The following is a 26348-nucleotide window of genomic DNA, read 5'->3' as shown; positions in this document are numbered from 1 at the left end:
GATTACTGTTCACATGGCCAACTGTACGTTGCATGCTCAAGAGTAAGCTCAGCGCACAGTTTGGTCATATTACAACCGGAGGGCCGAACTCACAATGTGGTATACAAAGAGATCCTTAACAAATAATTATTGGTATATTTTCCCTCAGTTTAAAAATGTTTAATTTTCTTCTTAATAAAAATTTTAAGGCAGTACTTCACTGCTGTGAAGCGCGGGTATTTTGCTAGTTAGAAATAAGATGCTAATGACAAAAGAAACCACCAGCTCTCCATTTAGCTTGTTACCATTTACACCTGTGTATTCATCATGCACTGCTGAGTTTAATTAAATACTTGGAAGAAAGTGAAGAGAAAAAGTGAGGGATTGAGAATAACTCATCCAGTTAAGGCCACAAATCATTTAGTTGAAATCCTTAGAAAGGAAAAAAAAAATCCAGGATATGAGAATGACATGACATGGCAGAGTTAAAGAACTAACTAAGCAATTAAAGTAAATTATTGGCAAGGATCATTCTCTAATTAAGCAACTGGGTCGGAACAAAAACCTGCAGCCACTGCAGCCCTCCAGGACTGACTTTGTCCACCCCTGATCTATGTTGTCAATACTCCTTGTCACTCTGGATGTCATAACAATATCTAACTTGGCTCTGAGGCTAAGGATCTGCGCTGGCATCCCGAAGGTTGCTGGTTTGAATCCCTGTCACTGCCAAAAGAGGTGCTACTCTGCTGGGCCCTTGAGCAAGCCCTTAACCTTCAATTGCTCCAGGGGTGCTGTACAATGGCTGACCCTGCACTCTGACCCCAAGGGGTATGCAAAAAGATGCATTTCACTGCGTGTTGTCCTGTATAACTATGTATGTGACAAATAAAAAAAGAATTATTATTATTAATTATTATTAACTTGCCCCAGTATCTCATCCAGATACTTCTAAAAAGTTTTCTAGTCTTCCAACTTCAACTACATGGTTCTGTAATTTGTTCTAGATTTCCTTGGCTCATTGCATGAAGAAGGGTAGCTGGCTTCAGTCAGAAATCCCACAAGGGTTCATTGTGTATGGGCCTCACTATTAAACTTTTGTAAGTCACTTTGGATAAAACTATCTGCCAAGCAAATAAATTTAAATGTAAATGTAAACCGAAATACCTGGATTAGCTCTCCGTGCAGAGCAAACACTGTACCACCATGCCTAATCAGAGAAAAATAAGGCTAATCTGATAGGCTTCCATAATGCTTCAGTGTTCTTTACATAATCAAGTAATACTCTGACATTGTAAATAATTGCAGAAAAATTGTTCAAAATTTTAAAAAGCAAAAAAAAAAAAAAAACATTTTTCCTGGCACTCCTATCATATCTTCTAGAGCCACAGGGGATCCACAGGACCGCGTTTGGGAACCCCTATCCTAGACTGTCGCATGGAGGCTTTCAAAGCATAAGTACTTCTTTTTGCTCCTTCACTTTGTAGTTTGACCTTACCAGCACGCAGAGGGACAATGAACAATTGAAGGAGAAGTTGTGTGGAGCTCTGGCAAATGTGGACAACATCAATGACTTGCGCAAGGAGAACCAAGATCTAAAAAAGTCACTTAAGGAGATACAAGAGCGCCAGGACCCTGAACCACAGGTACACTGCCGTCTGATAAGGGCTTGTCTCTTTTTATTTTTGAAGTGGGAGTGGAGTAGGGCTGGATTTCTTTATCATAAAATGGATTCTGTCAAGTGGTACCTCACCCTTTAAACATGGGAGAACAATATATTCAAACCATTACAGTCAAAGGTCTGGACCTAAGTATCTGGCTCGAAAAGAAAAGGACTGCTTCTGGAGGGTTCACTTCAGTGTTATTATGCCAGAGATGAGTACTCAGCAGCGTCTGGCCTTCAAAGAGTCAGGGAGAAGTCAAGCAAAATGACAACTTTTATTGGCTAACTAGAAAGATTACAATACGTAAGCTTTTGAGGCATCTCAGGCCAGCTTACATATTGTAATCTTTTTAGTTAGCCAATACAAGGTCTCATTTTGCTTGACTTCTCACTACATTTATAATGGCTAAAATGGTACAACACCATACTACTAAACAGTCAGGGAGTAATGGAGAATGTTTAGGGAGCAGTGAACCTGAACCATTTTGGCATCAAAGGGCAATGATATCTCCTCAGTAAACCACCATGATTGTATAATTATGACATTGCACCTTGTTGTAAAGGTCCACACTTGACTAGGAATAGGTAGAACCATCCCCTGATAAAAAGGTGATTAGGTGAGAGTTTTGGGGCTGTGAGAGGACATTAGATTATCCGGTGCATGTAAGGAAGTGGGTTAGTTGCCATCACTCACAGAATGGAAAAACCTGCATAGTGAGGCTTAAGTTGTGCAGCCAGATTTTTACCATGAAGCTTCACCACTAGCCCTTCCTTTTCCTCCTAGTTCTCCCAGACCCCTTCTATCTTCTTCTGGAGTTCTACCCCTTCCCCTTTCTTTACCTTGCTATTTGTCCCACCAACCCTTATCTGTATCTTGAGCTGTGCCCCTACCCCTCTCTTTTTGCCCCAAACCCCTTCATACTGTACGGTTACATCCCTACCACTTTGTTTTGCCTACTATGTTCCACCTGGATTCTCCTATCTGTGTCTAGGGTCCATTTCTCCCCCTTCCCTTCCTTGATTTTGCTCTGTCAACTCTATACTATATCTTGTGTTCCACCACCACCTCGCTCTTTATGGTGCTGTCTATTCCAGGGTCCATCCCTACCATTTCCTTTTGCCTACTATTGTTTTCCCGGCTCCTCTTATTAATTTCAGAGTTTTTACACTACTGTTTCCTATTCCTCCAGTTTGCCCTTGGTCCCTGCTCTCTCTCACTAGAGCTCTAATCCTGTCCCTTGCTTTTCTTCCTTTTTTTCCACAACAACAACTCCTATCTGTATCTCAAGATCTGCTTCGGCCCTTCCAATCTCTATGTGAGTTTCGGTCCCTAACACGTTCTTTTGTCTATTACTTCTCTTTGCCTTTCCTATCTGTGTTTGGGGTTCTGCCCCACCACTGCCTTTCCCTGCTGTTTGCCCCGGGTCACTGCTCTCTGTCACTACTGCTCCACATCTACGCATTCCTTTTCTCTACGCTGTTTGCTTCTTACCCCACCGATCTGCATGTGTTGCTGTACACCATTTACTAGGAGAGGCAGGGGAAATGAAAAGGTGAAGCTTGGATGATGGCATGTGCTTTTACCTGCTCTTGCCCGTGTTGCAGTTCTGCTTTTGTCTAATAAATTTTTCGAAATGTCCAGTTGCATATTTTGTCAAATTTGTGTATGAGCATCTGCCATTTTTACTTACTATTCTTTGAAGTAGGGGCTTGCTGATAAACAACCGTTTCAAATATTCACAATGTCTCTTTTGAAGTTGGCTCATCACAACCCACACTCTAATGAAGTGGCGCACAGTCAATCATGCTTTGAAGGGGAGCAGGCAGCATTGCAATTCTATAGCTTGCCTTTCCTCCAGAGATGCCATGATCTTGGAGTTTCGCTATGAATATTCCTACCTCAGTGAGCCCAACAAGCCATGGCATGACTAACAGAATGCAAGAGACATGGTGAATGAGTAAAACTTTCTTTTTTTGAGCATGGGACAGGCATCATATAAATAAAATGTATTATTTTATTAATATCTCTGCTTGGTAATTTGTTCAAGAAGACCAATACCCACTTTTCACGTTCTCATCCTCCATGACACAGCAGCATCACAACTTGGCCTTCAGGTTATACAGGGTGGTCCAGATCTAATTATGCAATTTTCATTACGCTGTAACTTATTAAGTTTATTACATAGAGAATTCACAACTGAATGGAGGACAAGTGGGACATTACATGGAAAATCAGTGAATTCATTCAATGTAAGTCCATTTTCGTTTATTACAAGATATTTCAAACAATTCTTTTGTCTTGCATTGTTTTCCTGCATTGCATTAAAAGTTGCGTAATTAGATCTGGACCACTCTATACAATAGTCCTTTCATTCAATTTAGCTAAAGTAGGACTTCCTTTGGTATAGCAGCAGATCAGATATTTAACTTACAAGGGTGTTTCTTGTCTGGCAACAAACTTGGATCTGTCTCAGCCTTTCTTCATTCACCCTTCCCATTACATTGCCTCCTGCCCTGAACAAATTTCGGTTGTGGCACCTTGTATCTCTACTCATGAATTTGCTCATCTCATTACTCATCCTTCCTGAGATGTCAGTAGCAGGACTCAAACTCAGGCCCCTGGGATTATAGAACAGCCTTGTTTGTCAGCTGTGCTCAAGGAGAATTTCCTTTGATACATTGGCAAATCAAGCCTCTAACGTTGAGGGTGTCTATCGTGTGGCAACAAGCTTTTTATGTCTCAGCCTTGCTTCATCTATCTTTTCCGTTACTCTGACCCCTTCCCTGAACAAATCTGGGGTACGGTATCTTTCGTCACTACTTAGTAATTTTCTCAAGGCAATGCCACCCTCTTTCTGCTCAGTTTCCCTGAGATGGCAGTAATTTGTCATATTTATTTTGGAACTAGCAAAACTCTCTTTAGTATCCAAGGTGCCACCGAAGTGACAGCAGATAAACAGCAAAGTCGTGTCTCGTTTGATGATAATTGAAGTGAGCTGCAGCTGCTTTGGATAAATGATAATTAATTAACTTCTGCCATAGTTTTTATTCTGTTATAAAGTTCGTCCATTCCGCTCTCACTAATGCCTCCTCAGGGTCTCCTTTCTGCCTAAACTTTATCTAATCTTTTCATGCAGGCGGAACTCCTGAACCAGCAGATGGAACACGCTAAGATTCAGCTCATCCAAATAAAACAGCAAGCAGAAACACTGGAGGCAAAATTGAGTGAGGAGAAACATTTCCGAATGGTTGCCCAAAACACACTGCATGAAATGGAGACGAACATGTACTCCATGACTTGTCAACTTGATTCTGAAAAGAAGAAGAGCTCAAAGATTGAGGTATCTGAGTCCACAGTAAATAGAGTTCAGTCATGTTGGGATTTGGGTCAATACAATGGTGGCTTCCCAAGATGTCCAGAATTCTTTGTGGTGAATGGCCAACCTTGTCCATTTCTAATGATGCTGCTCATGTCTCTTAAATCTGTTCACCACCCTAAGTGAGATATGTAGTGTATCTGGTGCGGCTGCTGCCCCCTAGTGGTAGGAGGTTAGTGCATTGCCTATTGATTTCACATTGTGTCAGTTTTTGTCACACATGTGTTTTCTGCCCAGTACCTTATCCTCTCTTGGCACCATTTTTTCATACAGGGAGCTCTGTTACAATATGTTACTGAATGTCACATTTATAGCCAGTTAGGTACCAGCAGATGGAGTGTGACGAGCCAGTGGACCTCACAGAATCACATGCAGCTTTTGGCCTGCTGCATTTAGTAATTTAATCCAGCAGATGCCATATAACTGTGAAGTGTTGGGATTTACCAAATGGGAATACTGAGTGAAAATGTTCTTGAAGTCCTCTGTTTGTCTTTCTCATGTCTTTTTGTTTGGATATGCATGGTCAGGCAGACTCGATGTTGTGCCTCATCCTCAGGCTCTTCGGATTTACTTACAAACTGGCATTCAGGCTTCCTTTTCATTAACTGAGACATTCAAATCTTTGCATTTCCAGATGTTGCTGACTGAGAAAGAAAGCCAGCTGGATGAAGAAGCCAACAAAGTGCAAATTAAGGAGGTGCAGTTGGAGGATCTGAAGCGTGTGAATGAGGTGAGTGCACTACAGTCTTTGGCTGCCAACTCTTTGAAAGAGTCTGTGAGTGTAATCCGGGCTGGGCCTCAGTGGGCTTGTCTCCAGATGCCACTTAAAAAGAATACAGCTGCAGAATTGATCCATGAAGGACCCCTCTTTGGACATAATCTAATTCAAAAAAACAGTTTGTGCTATTAAAAAAACAAATTGTTTTGATGTATTTAGGCCAAGTTTGCTACGTGGACACAATTATGCCTGGTGAAGCATATCAGCTCAATTGCTAGCTGAGTTGCTTATAAACTACTTCTTTTTCTTTTGGGTGCTCCCATTAGGGGTCGCCACAGTGGATCATCTGTTTCCATATCTTCCTATCCTCTGCACCTTGTTCTGTCACATCCACCACCTGCATGTCATCTCTCACCACGTCCATTAACCTTCTCTTAGGCCAGCATTTCTCAACCTATAAGTATTTGCAACCCGAGCTTTCATAACAGTTTTAATTGTGCTCCCCTTTTGAAAGGAGCCCACTAAAATCATTTTGTTCTTTTTTAATTAATGATATATCATAGATGCATATTTTATTATACCTACTTAACTTTTATCGACATTTATCTAACTCTATATTTATTTTTCTAGTATCAGAATGTAGTTTAAGTTAATTTGTTTTGGTTTCAATAGATGTATTTTTCATGTTTTCGATTCTTGTTTTCTTTTTTTCACATCTTTGCGCCCCACCCCGTTAGGGGGGCCTGCCCAACAGTTTGAGAACCACGGCCTTAGGCCTTCCTCTTCATCTCTTGTCTGGCAGCTCCATCCCCAACATTCTTCTCCCAATACACCCAGAATCTCGCACCTTCACATTTCCAAACCAACGCAATCTCGCCTCTCTGGTTTTGTCTCCAAATCGTCCAACCTGAGCTTACCCTCTAATGTACATGTTCCCAATCCTGCCCATCCTCGTCACAAGCAATGCAAATCTTAACATCTTTATCTCTTTCACCTCCAACTCTGTCTATCACAAATCACTCTTGGCACTCTTCTCCACTCACTCCACCCTGCCTGCACTCTCCTCTTCCCCTCTCTTCCACACTCCCCATTTCTCTGTACTGTTTATCCTAAGTATTTAAAGTCATCCATTTTTGCCAACTCTACTCCCTGCAACTTCACCATTCCTCTGACTTACCTCTCATTCACACATATGCATTCTATCTTGGTCCTACTGACCTTCATTCCTCTGGAGCATATCTCCACCTTAGCAGGGTCTCCTCAACCTGCTCCCTACTCTCGATGCAGGTCATAATGTCATCCGCAAACCTTATAGTCAATGGGAAGTCCTGACTAATCTACTCTGTCAACTTGTCCATCACAATTGCAAATAAGAAAGGGCTCAGAGCCGATCCCTGATGTAATCCAACACTCCTACCACATACCTCACCACTGCCTCACTTCCCTTGTACATATCTTGTACTGCTCTTACATACTTCTCTGCCACTCCCGACTTCCTCATACAGTACCACAACTCCTCTCTAGGCACCCTGTCATGTGCTTTCTCCAGGTCCACAAAGACACAATGCATCTTCTTCTGTCCTTCTCTATACTTCTTCATCAACACCCTCAGAGCAAGCATCACATCTATAGTGATCCTTCCTGGCATGAAACCATACTTCTGCTCACTAATCATCACCTTCCTTCTTAACCTAGCTTCCACTATTCTTTCCCGTAACTTCATGCTGTGGCTCATCAATTTTATGCCTCTGTAGTTACGACAGTTCTGCACATCACACGTATACTTAAAAATCTGTGCCAGTATAGTTCTTCTCCATTCATCAGACATCCTCTGAGCTGCTCATAAACTAAAACATTTTTTATGACAGTAGGAATATCAAGGTAGACAGTACAAATATTCACGACATTGTTATGTTTCCCCACATCATTTATTTTAACCATCTGTACAATTTAATGTTCAACTTAGTGCTGCAGAGGTTATTACTGTTCCTGAACTTGGATGCTCTGACTGGTTATTGTCAAAATGGAGTTTGCATGTTCTCTTGATGTCTTCGAATTTTCTCTGTATTGTCCAGTTTTTTCTTACACCTCAAAAGAATACAAATTAAGGACTAACACCCTCATCCTTATTTGTGTCCATTACTGAACTTAATTGAGGAGGTTTATTAATGATTGGATGGACATATTCCACTTAGTCTTGTTATGAGCTGGTTGCCTGTGTGCCACTTGATGCTGCTAAGATACGAGGTGAGACACAAAAATAACCGGACTGGGCTAGGAGCTTTCATGGAAAACTGTATGGAGGTCGGCCAGACGTGAATCCTAGAACTATATCCCCTGCTACATGCCCTCTCAAACAGCCAGCCGGCTAGGTATATCCTGCAAGTAGCCCAGTCAGTATATGCACAACAAGCGCTACACAAGTTGCCGCGATAATGTCGATTGATAAAATCGAACAGCGAATCAACATCAAATTTCTCATGAAATTGAACAAAATGGCCACAGAAACTTATGAAAAGATAAAAACAGTCTATGGTGATAACAATTTGTCTCACATAGTGTCTCACATAGTGTCTCACAAGTGTTTGAGTGACACAAACTCCCTGTGATTTTTACTTGTTCCCAAAAATCAAAAATGACCTGAAGGGAACACATTTTTCTTCAATGGATGAAGTGAAGACAAAAATGGCAAGCCTATTGAAGAGTCTCAAGCAAGAAGACTTCCAGCACTGTTTCAATCAATGGAAGATATGTATGTAGCAATGTAGAGATCAGGAGGGGGAGTATATAGAAGGTGACAATGTTTAGAATGCTGTAATTCATCAATAAATATTTTTACCAATCCAGTTATTTTTGTGTCTCACCTCGTAGGTCTCAATTTCCAACTAAATTGTATTTAGACAAATGGGTGCTGAGAAATGAATGAATGAACTCAATGCAGATAACAGACACCAGCAGCCTTTCCAGGCAACATTCTCAAAGTCCACCTCAGTTTGCAAACATGGGTCAATTAAGAGGCATATTTTAAGTAGTACTAAGGATGTATTTAGTGATATGGAAATTGCAGAGGGTGAAATACTACTTAGATTAAATAAGCTGAAACATAACAAATTAGCAGGGCCAGATGCCATTTATTTGCAATTGCTTAAGGAGGTTAGTGATTATATATATATCTATATATCTTGTAAAAAAAAAAAGACAAAACCAACTACTGTATAAAGGTTTGGGGTTTCCGGCCCCGTATACTGTAAAACAGTTTTGCAGAAGTAAATTGCACATTGAAGGTTAGTACACATTCGTGCTATACAGTTGACCGCCCAAAGATGGAGGAGTGGGAGCATTTATGAGGCGGGACCGGAAGTAGAGGTGCATGCTGGGTAGGAGCCGAGTTTGGATTGGTGACGTCATCAGGGACTGACAGAGGAAGGGCGGAAGTAGTGGTGCGTGGATGCTGATTCAGACCGCTTCATGGCGGCGGTGCGTCTTTCTTTCTGCGGAAACAAAGAGAGGAAAGTTAGTACCCCGTCACACCCTTCTGGCATACGAACTCATGATACTGTTTTAGGTCCATCTGCGGCCTCCTATTCGCACGTGCGTGACAATCTATATATATATATATATATATATATATATATATATATAAACACACTTGAAACATATTTAAGAAAAAGAAGATTAAGAGGACACATGATTGAAGTGATTCAAATCATGGAGGGAATTAGTGCAGTGGATTGAGATTGTGACTTTAAAATTAGTTCATCAAGAACTTGTTATGGGTGAATTTCGCACAAACATTAAAAAGTTTTTCTTTACGTAAAGAACCACAGACATGTGGAATAAGTGACCTAGTAGTGTGGTAGACAGTAGGACTTTAGGGACTTTGAAAACACTTGTTATTTTAGAAGAATTAAGTGGATAGGAATGACAAGCTTTGTTGACCAGAATGGCCTATTCTCATCTATTCTAATGTTCTAACATTAGAATATTAATTCGAAAGTCACTGTGCACTGGCGAATTCCTAAGGAAATCTGAAGGACTGGAAAATAGCAAATATTATCCCATTATATAAAAAGGCCAGTCGGACAGATCCAAGTAACACTAGACCAGTAAGCTTAACTTGCATCACAGGTAAATTAATGGAAGGAGCTATTAAGGAAAAGATCAAGCATCTCATACCAAGAGCAGAAGTGTTAGTAAACAGTAAGAATTTCAAATGGAGAAAGTTGTGTTTCACTGATATGCTTTGTGAGGAAACAGCAAAACCAGACAGCCAGGGGTGTGTATATGATATTATTTATGTTGATTTTCAGAAGGTATTTGATGAAGTTCCACATGAGAGGTCGGGAATCAAACTAAAAGATGGGGGAATTCAGAAGTGTATTTGTAGATGGGTGCAAAATTGGGTCAAAAACAAAGGGTTATGGTGTAAGGAGCCTCGTCAGAATTAGGTGATGTTAAAATTTGCGTCCCTCAGGGATCATTGTTGGATTTGCTGCTGTTTGTAATGTATATAAATGATATGGATAGAAACATAAAAAAAACAAGCTGGTTAATTCAAGCAAAAATGTTAGATATGAATACACAAGAGGAGGTCTAAAACTTCAAAAATGCATATTATGAAAAGAATCGGAGTGTCATGGTGGACTTATCACTTTCTTCATCTAAATAGTATACAGAACCCATTAAGACAGCTAACAGAATGTTAAGTTATTTAGCATGATGTGTAGATAATAAGTCAAAGGAGGTTGTGCTTAAGGTTTATAACACGTTATGTGAGGCCTGCTTGAAGTACTGTGTTCAGTTTTGGTCTCTGGGCTAGAAGGAGGACATAGTGGCGCTAGAAAATGTCAAGGGAAGAGCAATTAGGCTGATTCCAGGACCTTTTCCATTTACGCAAACAGAGATTAAGAGGCGATTAGTGCCATGACTCCGCCAGGGCTGCCCTTTGTCACCGATTCTGTTCATAACTTTTATGGACAGAATTTCTAGGCGCAGCCAGGGTGTTGAAGGGGTCCGGTTTGGTGGACTCAGGATTGGGTCACTGCTTTTTGCAGATGATGTTGTCCTGTTTGCTTCATCAGGCCGTGATCTTCAGCTCTCTGGATCGGTTCGCAGCTGAGTGTGAAGCGGCTGGGATGAGAATCAGCACCTCCAAATCCGAGAGCATGGTCCTCAGCCGGAAAAGGGTGGAGTGCCCTCTCAGGGTTGGGGGAGAGATCCTGCCCTAAGTGGAGGAGTTCAAGTATCTCGGGGTCTTGTTCACGAGTGAGGGAAGAATGGAGCGTGAGATCGACAGGCGGATCGGTGCGGCATCCGCAGTGATGCGGGCTCTGCATCGGTCTGTCGTGGTGAAAAAGGAGCTGAGCCGTAAGGCAAAACTCTCAATTTACCAGTCGATCTACGCTCCTACCCTCACCTATGGTCATGAGCTATGGGTAGTGACCGAAAGAACGAGATCGCGAATACAAGCGGCTGAAATGAGTTTCCTCCGCAGGGTGTCTGGGCTTTCCCTTAAAGATAGGGTGAGAAGCTCAGTCATCCGGGAGGGGCTCAGAGTAGAGCCGCTGCTCCTCCGCATCGAGAGGAGTCAGATGAGGTGGCTCGGGCATCTGATCAGGATGCCTCCTGGACGCCTCCCTGGTGAGGTGTTCGGCACGCCCAACCGGGAGGAGGCCCGGGGAAGACCCAGGACACGCTGGAGGGACTATGTCTCCCGGCTGGCCTGGGAACACCTTGGGATTCTCCCGGAAGAGCTGGAAGAAGTGGCCGGGGAGAGGGAAGTCTGGGCCTCTCTGCTTAAGCTGCTGCCCCCGCGACCCGACCTCGGATAAGCGGAAGAGGATGGATGGATGGATAGTGCCATGGATCCGCACTGTTACTTTAAATTCAAGAACATGGGGGTACAGCTAGAAACTTGTTAAAGGTAAATTTGGCACCTGCATTAAAAATTTTTTCTTCACACAGAGACACATAGAATAAATTACCAAGTAGTGCGGTAGAGACTAGGACTTTAGGAACATTCACAACTTGTTGCTATTTTGGAGAAATTAGGAAAACTAGGATTGGCGAGCATTGTTTGGGTGAACGGCATGTTCTCGTCAAAATCTTTCTAATGTTCGTCTTAGACAGAATGCTTTTGATTGAGTAAAGGAACTTGGTGCCTAGAGCAAACCTATACGAGCAGATAGAGGACATGGAAACTCTACACAGGTGGCAGCCCAAACATAAAACTATACTCAAGATTGGTGAGGCAGTTATGTGGCTTATTATACCATGGTGAGGATGAAAATCTTTATACAACAACTGCCTTATCATAAATGTTTCAAAGGACATCAAAAAACAAACAGCACTAAACTTCAAAAGTATGAAATGCTCCAAGTAAAAAAGTAAGTACCAGAAGCTCACATACCAACATACCCAAAGTAAAGAAAACAGCAAATAAAAATTTTTAGTTACTGAGTAACCAGAGAATGACATTAATGTAATTGTGTAATATGATAGATGATTACCCTGTAATTAGAAGGCAATTTTGTAAACAAAGTTAATACATGAAATTGGCCTTCAGCTTACTTTTTGATCATGCAGAACAATGGAGGCTTGTCAGTGGAAAAAAAAAGAATAGACTTCCAAAAGATTTTCCATCCAACTACATAGCCAGAGCCTGATGTCTTAACTGCTTAACTAATATGCATCCCTTAACTTTTTTCCTCCTCAGGAGCTAACAAGGAAAGTGGAGAGACTACGTGAAGAGCTAGAACGTATTCATTCACCTGTGGCTGACCACCAAGGTACCTCTGCCATCCAGTTGCAGTACCGTAGTCCTTACACCCCAACAACGGAACTTACTTGTTCCGTCACCAACAGCGATCTGCTCTTTGGTAACCCTTTCCAGTCCCGTGGTGGTGGGTCACATTCTTTTTCTAGACTTCCTACATTTCTTTAAATTGTTTGAGGGCTTGACCTCATCCCCTTTTGGATTTGTGGCTATTTTCCCTATTTGTAGAATTTAACTTTACCATGCATTTACATGCAACATAACAGATAATTTAGAATCTCTTAAGAAGAAAATAACATCCAATTAGGATAATAAGATCAGTTAAGAAGTTAAAAACACCACTTTCTGAGGTGCTAAGCCTACCCTCACTGATACATAGTCCTTAAACCAAGATGATTTTGGAATGTAAGGATTTTTTTTCTGTCAAAGATTCAATTGTTCAATCGTCCTTGACTATCTAAACAATCCCATTGGAATATTCAGAGATGTGAAGGAGATTTTTCCCTAAATTCAGTGATCATGATATTAAGATCAAGGAAAAAAAGAACACTTTGCAAAAATGTCAGCCCAGGACACTGGGTAGAAGCATATCTGTGACATTTCACCAGTCTGGACTCCAGCAGGGAAATGTAGTTTGAAGTAGTCATTGACCCCTTTAGGGAGAGCTCTTGAGTGGCTTGTTCCCTGACCCCATGAGAATCAGTCTGACCCAGAAGTAGTTCTGGGTTGTGCTATTGAAGTGCAGGAAAAGCCCTGGATCTGGCTATAAAATAACCCTCTCCTCCTCCAGCAGAGAGCTTAAAGTCAGGAGAGAGAAAAAGAGAAAAGCTCACCTGGAATAGAGCAGGAGGAGGAAGAGTCCTCAGGGTAAATAATCCGTGTAATTTAAAAATTAAAGATTGTTTTTTCCACCTGACATTTAGTCTTTTCAGTTGTGTCCTGGGCCAGGGTTGCAAGGAGCCATCACAATATCATGCCATCACTGAAAAAAATGTGGATTTGTCACAGTACAAGAAGATTCTACAAAAAGTTAGCCCATCATTGTGTTAGTCAAAACTGAACGACTTTAGATTCATACAACAAAACAGGGACCGCATGTAATCATAGAAATCTAAAAGATATTGGCCAAATGAGAAGTGAACCTCCATGGAATGGAAAGGCGAAGTCAAGGTCCAGATTGCATGTTATTAAACACTTATGTCAAGACTAGAAGATGGGCATGTCATTGAGGAATGGGTCAAAATTCCTCCAAAGAGACTCTTCAGTTATTTTGTGCAAGTGTATGGTTTGTTTAAAACTGACAAAGATGGAGCTACCCATGGCCAGATTTTATACTGCACACACCAAACTGGTGCCCTGGTTCTCCTTAGTGTACCCAAAAGCTTTTCACATCCATGTTTAATTCATTTTTAAAATATCCCTAATGAAATCAAAAAGTACTCAAACAAGATCAAAGCAGAACCCATTGTCCCATGTGATGGTGATTATGGAGAGCCCATACTATGTTCTTCGGTAGTGTTTCTCGTATTAATGATTTATTGGTCAATGGAGTAAAGGATTTTTTTGGGCTTTTTGGTTTGAATAAATGGAAATAATTCTAAAACTATTAAAAAAAATTAAAGGTTTTGGCAACTGTATGACCTTGCTGACAGGAGCCTTGAAGGATAAGTTCAGTATTTTTCAAGTCAAAGTTATTTCTTCACAAATGTGGTATATATGTATTTACCATACAAAATTTTGTTCCAAAGTTAAGTGCTTTCTAAAAATTTAAGAAAATATCTTGCCCACTCTGGTGCTTTACAATGGAAGGTATGGGAAGAAAAAGCTTACAAACTTACCAAATACACCCATTTTTCAAGTCATTTATCAAGTATTGATCTGCGCATTCTGTGTTTCTAATGCATGTTTGTAACAACAAAAGAGATTGGAAAATAATCGTTTTGTTACATATTTATGGTACTATGTTTCACATATTAACAATAGGGTTTCTATTTCCTTTTACAATTTCTCATGTAATCAAAAAAAAAACAGCCATAGTGCACAAAAAATTTACTGTGATGTGGTCTTTCAAGAGGAAGCCATCCCTAAATTGGGGAGTTGTTGCACAGGAAGACTAAGTGCAGAGTTATCCAATAGACTCCAGCTATGGACCTCCACACCTCCACTCTATTGCTGAGGTTGTCGCTTTATATTATACGTCAGTGACGACACCTGGTTACACTTCGGTTAAGCTTGAGGTAGGGGGAGGAGTCATTTGATAAAAGTCAAGTAAACCAGGTGACTAAAACCTGCACTTCAATTGGCCGTCCAGCTGAGCTACTCAATCACGGAACTGCGGAAGTCTGCAGCTGGACCAATCACGAGCTATCACACACAGCTAGTCTTCTTTTAAAATGGTGGAATCTCATCATATTGATGTGTTTTGTTCATGTATTAACTGTTTTACAATGTTTGTGTAATCGCAAGACGCAGATCAATATTCAACAGCTGTCTTAGCTTGAGAAATGGATGTATTTGATAAGTTTTTCCTCCTAGCCTTATAGACTACAATGTAAAGTGCCAGTGCGGGCAAGATATATATTTTTTTAATTTAAAGAAAGCAATTAACTTTAGAACACAATTGACTTGACATTTTTGTGAATAAACAAATTTGACTTGAAAAATACCATATCATCCTTTGAGACGACTGGGTTCAAGGGCGCACTGGGGGCAAGATCCAGCAATGGAGTTACCAATTACTTAAGTCTGTGGGATGACTTTATTTAGTAAATAATGTTCTAAATATGATTTTTTTTTTTTGAGAGTTTCCTTTTTATTGATTTTTTTTTTTTCATGATTAGAATGAAGATCTACTACTATATTCATATAGTCTCAAAAGGGTTAGATACATTTCATTTTCACAGTATTGTATATGCTGCAGCAGGGGACACTTAGTCTGGGAGTAAAACATTGGGGAACAGCTCTGTTAAACAATCAACTGAAGAGCACAACATTGAGCATGTTCAAGTGAACATGCAATACTAACCCCACCATGAGCCCATGGTACACACAATAACTGCATGTCTCAAATTTTAAAGTCCCACTTGTGACTAATTGCAGTAAAGCTCGTTTCATCTTTTATAGCAGTCCGCATTCATCATCCCATTCCAGTCGTTTTCTTTTGCAGATTGCACCTATTGCTCTGCGTGCTTTTTTTACCCATCCACCTTCGTTCGAGGTGGCAGTGTGCCAGAGCCAACCCCAGCCAGCAGCAATTCTGCAAACAAACTTTAAAGGCAGTTTCTATAAAGAGCCATGTTGCTAAGCAATCTGTTTTAATGTGACACATAGTGCGACGTTTTGTTTGTAGTGTTGCCGTTCTTGAAACCACTGCCTGACCTGACCCAAACTTAACGAGTATTCACGCCAACCGGGGGGGTGGAAGTAGGGCAGGGGGGAGAGTGGGGGTGAACTTGACCATTGTGCTGAGCCGAAAAAAAAATTAAAAAGATTTTTTTTTCCCTCTTTTCTTGTAGGGCCAGTCACCACTGATCAGGTATGTATAGCTTATCACTTATTTTTTTAAATGCCCACGTTAAACTGCATTACTCTGGGATGGGACAGTGGTTCGATAGCACTGTTGCCTCAATTCTGCAAAGACATGGGTTCAAATTTTAACCTAATCGTTATATGTGTGGAGTCATTATCTCTGGCTTTGTCACACATCCCAAAATGTGCAGGTTAGAATCATTTGGGCTTTAAACTGACCTGACAGGAGTAGGATTGTGAGTGTGTGTATGAATGTGCCAAGTAAAGGGCTGGGGTCCCGTCCAAGGTACTTTTATTTTAAATCCTCTCAAAATGAATTTAGATGGCTTAAAATGTTTCACAGGAATCCTGCAATTGAGATGTTGGAAATGCATGTGAAGATCTATAAAATATATTTTGTGGTAAAATGGATGAGTTACAAGGGGTGGCATGGTGGCACAGTGGTAGGCTACTCCAGTGTGTCCATGTGGTTATATATTTGTGTCATTCATCTGCTGAATCTTTTCCACAACATTGTGTTTTTGACAGACTGCTGGAAATTGATTCCAGAATTTCCTTGTAGTTTGCTGCATCCATTTTTTTTTTTTTTCTGCATCATCTTAGAAGGTAAGGGCAGCACGGTGGTGCAGTGGTAGCGCTGCTGCCTCACAGTTAGGAGACCCGGGTTCACTTCCCGGGTCCTCCCTGCGTGGAGTTTGCATGTTCTCCTCGTGTCTGCGTGGGTTTCCTCCCACAGTCCAAAGACATGCAAGTTAGGTGGATTGGCGATTCTAAATTGGCCCTCGTGTGTGCTTGGTGTTTGTGTGTGTCCTGCGGTGGGTTGGCTCCCTGCCCAGGATTGGTTCCTGCCTTGTGCCCTGTGTTGGCTGGGATTGGCTCCAGCAGACCCCCGTGACCCTGTGTTCGGATTCAGTGGGTTGGAAAATGGATGGATGGATAATAAAGCACATTTATATAACACTTTTCTAGCCTACTCAAAGTGCTTTACATAGACAGTGGAGAGCTACTTGAACCACTTCCAATGTATAACATCTACCTGGATGGTGTAGCAGCAGCCATTTATTCAATATGGTGTTCACCACATATTGATTATCATGCTGGCGGCACGGTGGCGCAGTGGTAGCGTTGCTGCCTCGCAGTTAGGAGACCCAGATTCACCTCCCAGGTCCTCCCTGCGTGGAGCTTGCATGTTCTTCCCGTGTCTGCGTGGGTTTCCGCCGGGCGCTCCGGTTTCCTCCCACAGCCCAAAGACATGCAGGTTAGGTGGATTGGCGATTCTAAATTGGCCCTAGTGTGTGTTTGTGTGTGTCCTGCGGTGGGTTGGCACCCTGCCTGAGATTGGTTCCTGCCTTGTGCCCTGTGTTGGCTGGGATTGGCTCCAGTAAACCCCCGTGACCCTGTGTTTGGATTCAGCGGGTTGGAAAATGGATGGATGGATAGATTTTATAGTAAATTCTTGTCTATTTGAAGCCTTGGTAGAATCATTAGCTGTCAAAGTCCCATCTTGATTAAATTGGACCTCATATCTAACTGAAATCTACAGTGTTTTGAAGTTTCAGGAAATCCCATTCCAAAGATATGACTGATTATTTACACAGAGCATCTGTCCATCTGGATCCTTGTTAGTGTTTTGTACTGAATAATTTCAATTCATTTTGTGGAGTATTTTTTACCAACATTAAGGTTTCTGTTTCTGTTTACACCGTCATCACATCGCCACTTTGTTACATGTTTTTCATTGGCGCCACCACATTATTGATGGCACATGAGCTGACACCAATCTGACATCACCATGATAGAAGAGGTGCCAATCAGAATGACGTCTGAACCTTTGGGCCTCAGTGCGACACATGGCGTGATCACACTACCATTGCAGAAGAGGTAGCAATAAGAATGGTGCATAAACCATTGAGCCACAGTGCACCACGTGACACCATCTGCACTCTCAGTGGTGTCTGAACCTTTTGAGACTCAGTATGACACATGGCACAATCACACTACCGTTATAGAAGACGTGGATCTCGTCTAAATGGCGTCTAAACCTCAATGTGACGCTAATGACATAATCACACCTCCAGCATTGCCAAAGAGGTGAACCTCAGAATGGCATCTGAACCTTTCAGCCTCAGTGCGATGCATGGCATAATCACAGCACCATTACAGAAGAGATGGCACTCAGAGCAGCATCTGAATCAGGGAGCCTCAGACATTCAAGATGTAATCACATCACCATTACAGAAGAGACAGCACTCAGAGCAGCATCTGAATCCGTGAGCCTCAGACGTTCAAGATGTAATCACATCACCATTACAGGAAAGGCGCCACTCAGAGTGGTGTCTGAACCTTTGAGCCTCAATGTGACACTCAAGACATAATCACACCACCAACATTACAGAAGAGTTGGCACTCAGAATGGTGTCTGAACCGCTTAGCCTCATTGCAACACATGATGCTATTGCACCACCGTTACAGAAGAGGTGCCTCTCAGAATGACGTTTGAACCATTGAGCCTCAGTGAGACAATCAAGATGCAATCACACTACCATTACAGAAGAGGAGCTGCTCAGAATGGCGCTTGAACTATTAAGCCATTACAGAAGAGGTGTCTGAAGCATTCGGCCTCAGTACGACGCATGACACAATCACACTACTGTTAAAGAAGAAATAGCTCTCAAAATGGCGTCTAAACCTCAATGTGACACTAATGACGTAATCATACCTCCAACATTACAAAAGAAGTGCAACTCAGAGTAGTTGTCTGAACCATTCAGCCTCAGTGTGATGCACGGCACAGTCACACCACCCTTATAGAAGAGGCGACACTTAGACTGGCATCTGAACCACTGAGCCTCAATGCAATACTCAAGGCATAATCACACCGCCAACATTACAGAAGAGGTGGCACTCAGCTTGGCATCTGAACCACTTAGCCTCATTGCAACACATGATGCAATTGCACCACTGTTACAGAAGAGGTGCCTCTCAGAATGGCATTGAGCCTCAGCGAGACAATCAAGATGCAATCACACTACCATTACAGAAGAGGAGCTGCTCAGAATGGCGCTTGAGCCATTAAGCCATTACAGAAGAGGTGTCTGACGCTTTGGGCCTCAGTACGATGCATGACACAATGACACTACTGTTAAAGAAGAAGTGACTCTCTGAATGGCACTAAAATGTTTTTAGCCTCATTGTGACACTAACAATGTAATCAAACCCCCAACATTACAAAAGAGGCACTGCTGCGAATGGCATCCGAACCTTTCAGCCTCAGTTCAACACATGAACTAATCACACCACCATTACAGAAAAGGCACTGCTCAGAGTGACATCTGAACCTTTTGAGCCTCGATGTGCAGGATGTGAGGGAATGTTCTTGCGTCAGGGCTGAATCGTATGTTTTGTCCAGTACAGCCCAGTGGGGCTCCCCTGTGCTGGAAAATCCGGTTCAGAAGAATGGATAGATGGATGGAAGGAACATCCTTTGAGATTTCTTTAAATATCTTTAAATAACTCCTGATGAAGCTGTCCTAACTTTTAAAAATAATCTCCTATCTACATACACACACTGAGCCCATTCTTAGTCTCGTGTCCTAATACTGTATTCAGCCTCATTTGATTGTCCAAACAGCTTCAATTCTTCATGGCATGGATGTCAGAAGATGTTGGAAATATTCCTTTAAGATTCTGGTCCATGCTGAACTGATAACATCACAATTTCTGCAGAATTGTCAGCTGCTACAAATTTCCTGTTCTACCACATCCCAATGTTGTTCTGTTAGATTCAGATCCAGTGACTAGGAAGGTCACTGAACTCATTGTCATGTTCAGAACACCAGTTGGAGATGAATTATGCTTTGTGACATGGTGCATTATAATTCTGAAATTAGCTTTTAGAAGATGGATGAATAAGGAGATTCACATGGTCATGGCATTTAAGTGATAATTCAGGTGATAATTGGTTGGTATTAATGGGTCCAAAGTGTGCCAAGAAAACATTTCCCACATCATTACACCATTCCCTCCAGCCTGGACTGTTGACACAAGGCAGATTGGATGCAAGAGTGGCATTTGAGGTCCGCGTGTTCTGTTTGAGCGGATTTGTCAAGTTATGTTCTCCGGTATAGATCAACCATGTCTCAAGACATGCTTTGCGGTCTGGAGATCCTATCAATAGAAAAAGGCACTGCATCCAGATTAGACTATGAAGACGTCATCAACGACTTTTCCAATCAGAAGGCAAGAAAAGTGGATTTTCGTCTCTAAATCTGGAAACCAGTAAGAGATTTCACGATGATACCTCTACGTTAATTTCACACTTCCTGTCGAAAAACACTGACATTCACATTTTATTTGTAGGCCATAAACATGTCTGAATAGTAATACACAAAAACATGTATCGCTAGTAATAACCGGCTGACGCAACATCAACGTGATTTATGACTATGACGTCCTGCATATCGAGACTCGGAGTATTTGGGTCCTTTTCTAGAAGAGGCCCTGCTAATTTCTGCATGACACCGCATCGCATTTCACACTGTCGTGGTATTGTCATGAATTATAAATTGCACTTTTTAATAGATTATATTGTTATATTTTAATAAAGTCCACGTGTTATCTTGCAAAACATTTAACTGAATACTGTAATGAGAAAATCCAGTGTATATTAACATTATTTTTATTAAATTTGCGTGCAAGTTTATACAGTCCACACATACCGGTAACAACGTTTGACTTAACTGGCCCCGCGTGGGGTTGGTCATCCCTAGGCCCCCTCACACACCTAAGGCCGCCTCTGGTTGGATACATGGATTCATGCTGTCTTGAATCTACCATCTGTGTGTCTTCTCAAAAGGTGAGATTTGTCCGACCAGGCCACATTTTTTCCAGCTTTCAGCTGTCCACTTTTGGTGAGCCTGTGCCCCCTGCAACCTAAACTTTCTGTTCTTGGCTGAAAGAAGTGGAACCTGACATGATCTTCTGCTGTTATAGTCATACCTCCTCAGTGTTTGACGCGTTGTGCATTCTGAGATTGTTTTCTGCCTTTCTGCTCACCAAAGTTGTACATCGGAGTCACCATAGCCTTTCTATCAGCTCATATCAGTCTGGCCATTCTAGAAGGTTGATTCTGTTCATCTGGACATAGTTTTTTTTTCCGATACGTTTCATCACTCATCCAAGTGCCTTCCTCAGTCTCAGTTGACTGCAGGTTCCTCCAACCTTATAAACAGTACCTTGGCGTAATAACCGAACTAGCACCATTGACTAACAATGGGCCATGTGATCAATGATATGCAAAATGTCCATTGATCAATGGCCATGAGTACCATTCACAGAGAGCTGGGGAATGGCTGCAGTCACCGCATACTCTTACATCTTAATCGTGCATCTTTCACCATCTTACAATGCGGTTGGAGAAACCTGCAGTCAACTGAGACTGAGGAAGTCACTTGGATGAGTGATGAAACGTATCGGGGAAGAAAACTATGCCCAGATGAACAGAATCATCCATCCATCCATTATCCATCCATCCATTTTCTAACCCGCTGAATCCAAATACAGGGTCACGGGGGTCTGCCGGAGCCAATCCCAGCCAAAACAGGGCGCAAGGCAGGAAACAAGAATCAACTTTCTAGAATTTCCGTACCTGGATTACTGAGCATGCATCGAGACAATCTGGCCATTCTTCTCTGACTTCTGTCCTCAACATGCCGCATCCTGGATGATTTTTTTTTTGTTTGTTTGTTATTTTTCATACCGTTCTGATTTTTGTGCTTGAAAATCCCAGGAGATTAGCTGACACGGATACTCAAACCAGCCTGTCTGGCACCAACAGTCATGCCACAGTCGAAACCACATAAGATCACATTTTTATTTCCCCTTTCTGCTGTTTGATGTGAACATGAACTGGAGCTTCTGACCTGCCGCTGCAGGATTTCATGCATTGTGCTGCTGCCACAGGATTGGCTGGTTAGATGATTGCATGTATGACATATGTTCCTAATAATTTGTTCAGCGAGTGTACTTTAAGATATTATAAAAATTCAGTTTTCTTTCATTGTTTTAAGTAGACTGAAATCCCAGCTTAAATGATAGGAGATGATCATATTTAATGAATTGCAGATCTTATCTAGTAAGGACAGGGTTATTTCAAGACATCTTCTAGGTAATTACTGTAACATGAGAGTCATTTGACGTTTTAATCGGTTTCTATCATTAAAAACTCTTGTTCTCATCAGCCAGTTCGTTTCTGTCCTCAAAGGAAGGCTGGTTGTATCCAAACTTCATCTCCCTCTTATAATTTTGTTTCCAAGTTGGCAGCGTCCTTTTCAGTTTACTGATGTAGCCTGACCTGAACTGTGAGGTCCTGCAGGTGACATCTAGGGGATGGTTAGTGTGCCAGTGACACAGCAGGCTATAAAATGAAATGGCATACTAGGGTACCCTTCCTTCAGACTGGGGGCATGGCAGATTGGATCGCTTTGGAGCCTCACTGGAGACTCGAGACAGCTGATGAGATTTAGTGGTTGACACATGAGATCAGGCAGCTGCTGTGAAGAGGTGGCCTGCCTATTATTATTATTATTATTATTTCTCACCATTTGTGTGATTGGACCGGGTCCGTGTACTTTTTGGTATTTGAAATTTCATTTTAGAAGCAAAAACGAAAATACGAAAATGAAAGGAATTTTCAGATTTTGATTTTTGATTAAAGAATAAAATGAGAGAAGATAAGGTATTTTGTAATTCTGTGATAACAAATAGCAGTCATAAAGTTAAAATTACACACACTTTTCTGGATGTATTTGTGATTCAAATAATGAAAGTGTAATAGCTCAAAAACAACAAAACAGACGCATTTTCGTTGTCTGAAAACGGAGGTACTTTTTCTTCTTGCGCGATTTTTGAAGACACGTGCGAACCTCCCAACGTCCTCCTCACGAGAAGTTACACTGCATGGCATCAGCAGAGGATGGACCATCACGTTGTTTTTCAGAACAGTAAAAGAGTGACACTCTGGGACGAGGACATGACTGCAGAAAAACGGAGTCGCATCTTTCCGGTAAAAATACAAACTTTGCTTCATTGATGTAGCAGTTGTTTTATGAACTTTATTGTTATTACTTACTGTGAAACAGCGAACATTTGGTGATTTCATTTACTAACACTAAGTCTGGCGATTTATAGAGTGCTAGCATTTTGAATGTGTGTAAATGTGTGAATGGTTCCTTATTGACAAATGTAACACATGTTAAGAAAACTTTCTGTAAATCACGTCGCTCTACTAACGTGTTACACTTTTGCGCACTGTTAATACTCGAAACGTTTACAAGCTATAGTAGCGGGTAAAAGTCAATGAGCAACCATTCAAAATGCTAGCACTCTAAAACTTGCCAGACTTAGTGTTAGTAAATGAAATCACCAAATGTTGGCTGTTTCACAGTAAGTAACAACAATAATGTTCATATAAGAGCTGTTACATCAATGAAGCAAAGTTTGCAAAGCTTGTATTTTTACCTGAAAGATGCGACTCAGTGTCCTGGTCCTGGAGTGTCACTCTTTTACTGTTCTGAAAAACAACGTAACGGTCCATCCTCTGCTGATGCCATGCAGTGTAACTTCAAGGCCGTAGATCGATGTGTTGTGAGGAAGATGTTGGGAGGTTCGCACGTGTCGTCAAAAATCGCGCAGAAGAAGTACTTCCGGTTTCAGACAAAGAAAATGCGTCTGTTTTGTTGTTTTTGAGCTATTACACTTTCATTATTTGAATCACAAATAAATCCAGAAAAATATGTGCAATTTAATGTTTTTTGACTGCTGTTACCACAGAATTACAAAATACCTTATTTTCCCTCATTTTATTCTTTAATCAAAATCTGAAAATTCCTTTCATTTTTGTTTTTTTCGTGTTAGCTTGTGTCCGTATTTCTTTTCCGTTTTCTCACACTAAATTTTTTTTTTTTCTTCTTCTTCTTTTAAACCCGATCTCCTGCTTTTCTCAATATCCCCATCCCTCACCCCACCTTCTCTTTCTTCCATTTTCCTTGACTTTCGATCTCCTCTTCTAGTGCCCGGTTTGCTTAATTTCTTTCCCACACTTGACCCGTGGACAGCTTTGTGAACACATCGAGAGCCACGATCGCCGATGCCCCTTCTGCAGCTTGTCCTGTGGTGGCATGTCCCAAGATGAATTTGAGGACCACGTGTACAGCCATTAAAGTCACCAGGACTCAGAAGCAGCAATGGAAGTTGGCCCGTTCTGTTTCTGCCTATTAATCCTACTGAAGACGTTCATGTATAGGTATATTACTATTGTAACAGTGCTGCTGCCGGCAAGTAGGCAAATTTGCCTTTGTGCTCTTTCTTTGTGTGATTGTATCATTTATGTATTGGTCCTACTGCTTTAACTTTACATGAGGGCAGCATTTTCTCACGAGAGGACATGGAGACAAGTTCTTAAGCTCATCCCATCATGTTTCTGTGAAAATAATAAGGTGACATCATATAGCATAAAAGAACATAAATGTCTCGGACTTGTTTAATCCAGTTCAGAATTGTAGGGGATAAAACAAAAAAAAAAAGATACTAAATACTTCAGTCAGACATTCAGGGCAGCCATGTGATGATCATTTAATTAACTCTCTATACAAAGCTGGTAAGACATGTTGTATCACAGCACTTAGGTGTAGGGTTCAGATATGGTCTGGTGTGGATTTGTGGCAAGTTTTCCTCCTGTCTTTGTGAGTTTTCTTGGTTATCTTCCCATACCCACATTAAAAACGAGCAGGTATGGCCCAATGATGACTCTGAATCATCCAGCCGTAAATGAGGGTGGCTGCAAAGCAATGACGTCCCATCCAGGATTTGGTTCCCCACAGCTCTGGATTAGAAAACAAGTGTTTGAAGTATACAAAGTGTGGGGGTGACATGCAGCTTTCTAAGAAGAATTTTTGCATATACTAAAGATTTAATTAAAATATTTAACCTGTTAATAATGCCTTTGAATTAATTAAGCCATTAACTTTGTGTCTGGGAAAGTGTATTCTTGATATAATCGGGAACTGTGGAAGTAAATCTTCATATCTTATGAAAACCTTTCTTCTCCAATTATTGTTCTACTTAAAGTATGGACCTCAATTAAAAAGCAATGAAAAGTTAATAATCTAGTCAGTCTTTTCAGGATAAACGATAACAAAATTTTAGCAAACTTTGAAATAAGCCATTGACTGGTTGAATAGTCTTCAAGTACACTTAAAAATAGCAACAACATCATTTATTTATATCGCACATTTTCAAATATTGCTCAAAATGAGAAAGCAAGAAGAAAATAATACGAAATGAAAAACAAATAGGATTAGGAAATAACATTAAAGAAAAAGTAACCAAGACAAAAGGTAAAAAGGTTGGGTGGCTGGGAGGACAGGAAAAAATAAATAAAACTACAATTAGGCAGGAGGAAAAAATAAAATCTGCAGGGATTCCAATGCCAAAAAGACTGCCAAGCCCTCACTGGGCATACCTATAACTTAAATTTTTGTAAATCAGTCCTCTTTGTTTTCAGGTGCCAAAATAGTTTCTTCATATCGATGACAAACGGGAAATGTGAAGGCCCCAGAAAGACACTTTATTTAGTTAGATCCGTAACAAGCTCAATAAATAGACGTGAATGGATGATAACAGATTGATGAAACTCCATTGGCTTCCTGGTTTTAAAAGGACTCTTGCTGACTCCAATAACTCAGACAGAAAGTTCAGGTTTTCTTCATCTGTTGTATCCTGCTAGTAGCCTACTAGACATTAAAAGATTTCTGTTTTGTGGGGTGGGGGTTGATTTGATTTTACATTTGTTAAGTTTGACTTGATTGTATGGAATGTTATATGCTTTTAATAAACTCGATTAAAAAAAGAATTTCTGTTTTGTCGTTTTCAAAGCTCATACGAACCAATTTGATATGCATAGGACTAACCCCAAAATGAAGCAATGGCTCCATCAGGAACCCCAGTACCGAACCAGTTTGTACTTGTTTGATTGGCTGAAACTCTCTTGCGTGTGCATGAAGGTAAGCGCAGCCGTAGATCGACTGGCATCCCGGCCGAGGAGTGGACGCTGCCGAGAACGCAGTTGGGAGAGTGCGTTTAGAGAATCGGAGGCTGGATAAATGTCTCTATAAAACGAAGGCATTCATCGGTCTGATTAATTATTTTGTAATATCTTAACATTATGATATCGTGTGTTTATAAATGTATCACGAATACACATCTTTAGTTACATTCTATTGAACATAAAAAAGATCACAGACTTGAGCGTCC

General features: G+C 41.1%; 1 protein-coding gene across 4 annotated transcripts in view; it reads left to right on the top strand.

Moving 5' to 3' along the window:
* calcoco2 (calcium binding and coiled-coil domain 2) overlaps positions 1 to 25493 on the top strand; it is a 63855-nt gene extending 38362 nt beyond the window's left edge. For 3 of the 4 annotated variants that reach the window (XM_039740753.1, XM_039740755.1, XM_039740754.1), the window contains exons 9-14: positions 1464 to 1622; positions 4777 to 4980; positions 5651 to 5746; positions 12450 to 12636; positions 16025 to 16044; positions 24107 to 25493. In XM_039740753.1, coding sequence (XP_039596687.1) covers positions 1464 to 1622; positions 4777 to 4980; positions 5651 to 5746; positions 12450 to 12636; positions 16025 to 16044; positions 24107 to 24256 — 816 coding nt within the window. In that variant the 3' untranslated portion in view covers positions 24257 to 25493. The remainder of the gene's footprint in view (positions 1 to 1463; positions 1623 to 4776; positions 4981 to 5650; positions 5747 to 12449; positions 12637 to 16024; positions 16045 to 24106) is intronic. The other variant, XM_039740757.1, reaches the window with a different exon arrangement.
* The last annotated feature ends 855 nt before the right edge of the window (positions 25494 to 26348 follow it).

Source organism: Polypterus senegalus, chromosome 17, assembly GCF_016835505.1.
Source record: "Polypterus senegalus isolate Bchr_013 chromosome 17, ASM1683550v1, whole genome shotgun sequence".
NCBI classification, from domain to species: Eukaryota; Metazoa; Chordata; class Cladistia; order Polypteriformes; family Polypteridae; genus Polypterus; species Polypterus senegalus.
This window is presented reverse-complemented; position numbering and strand designations above follow the sequence as displayed.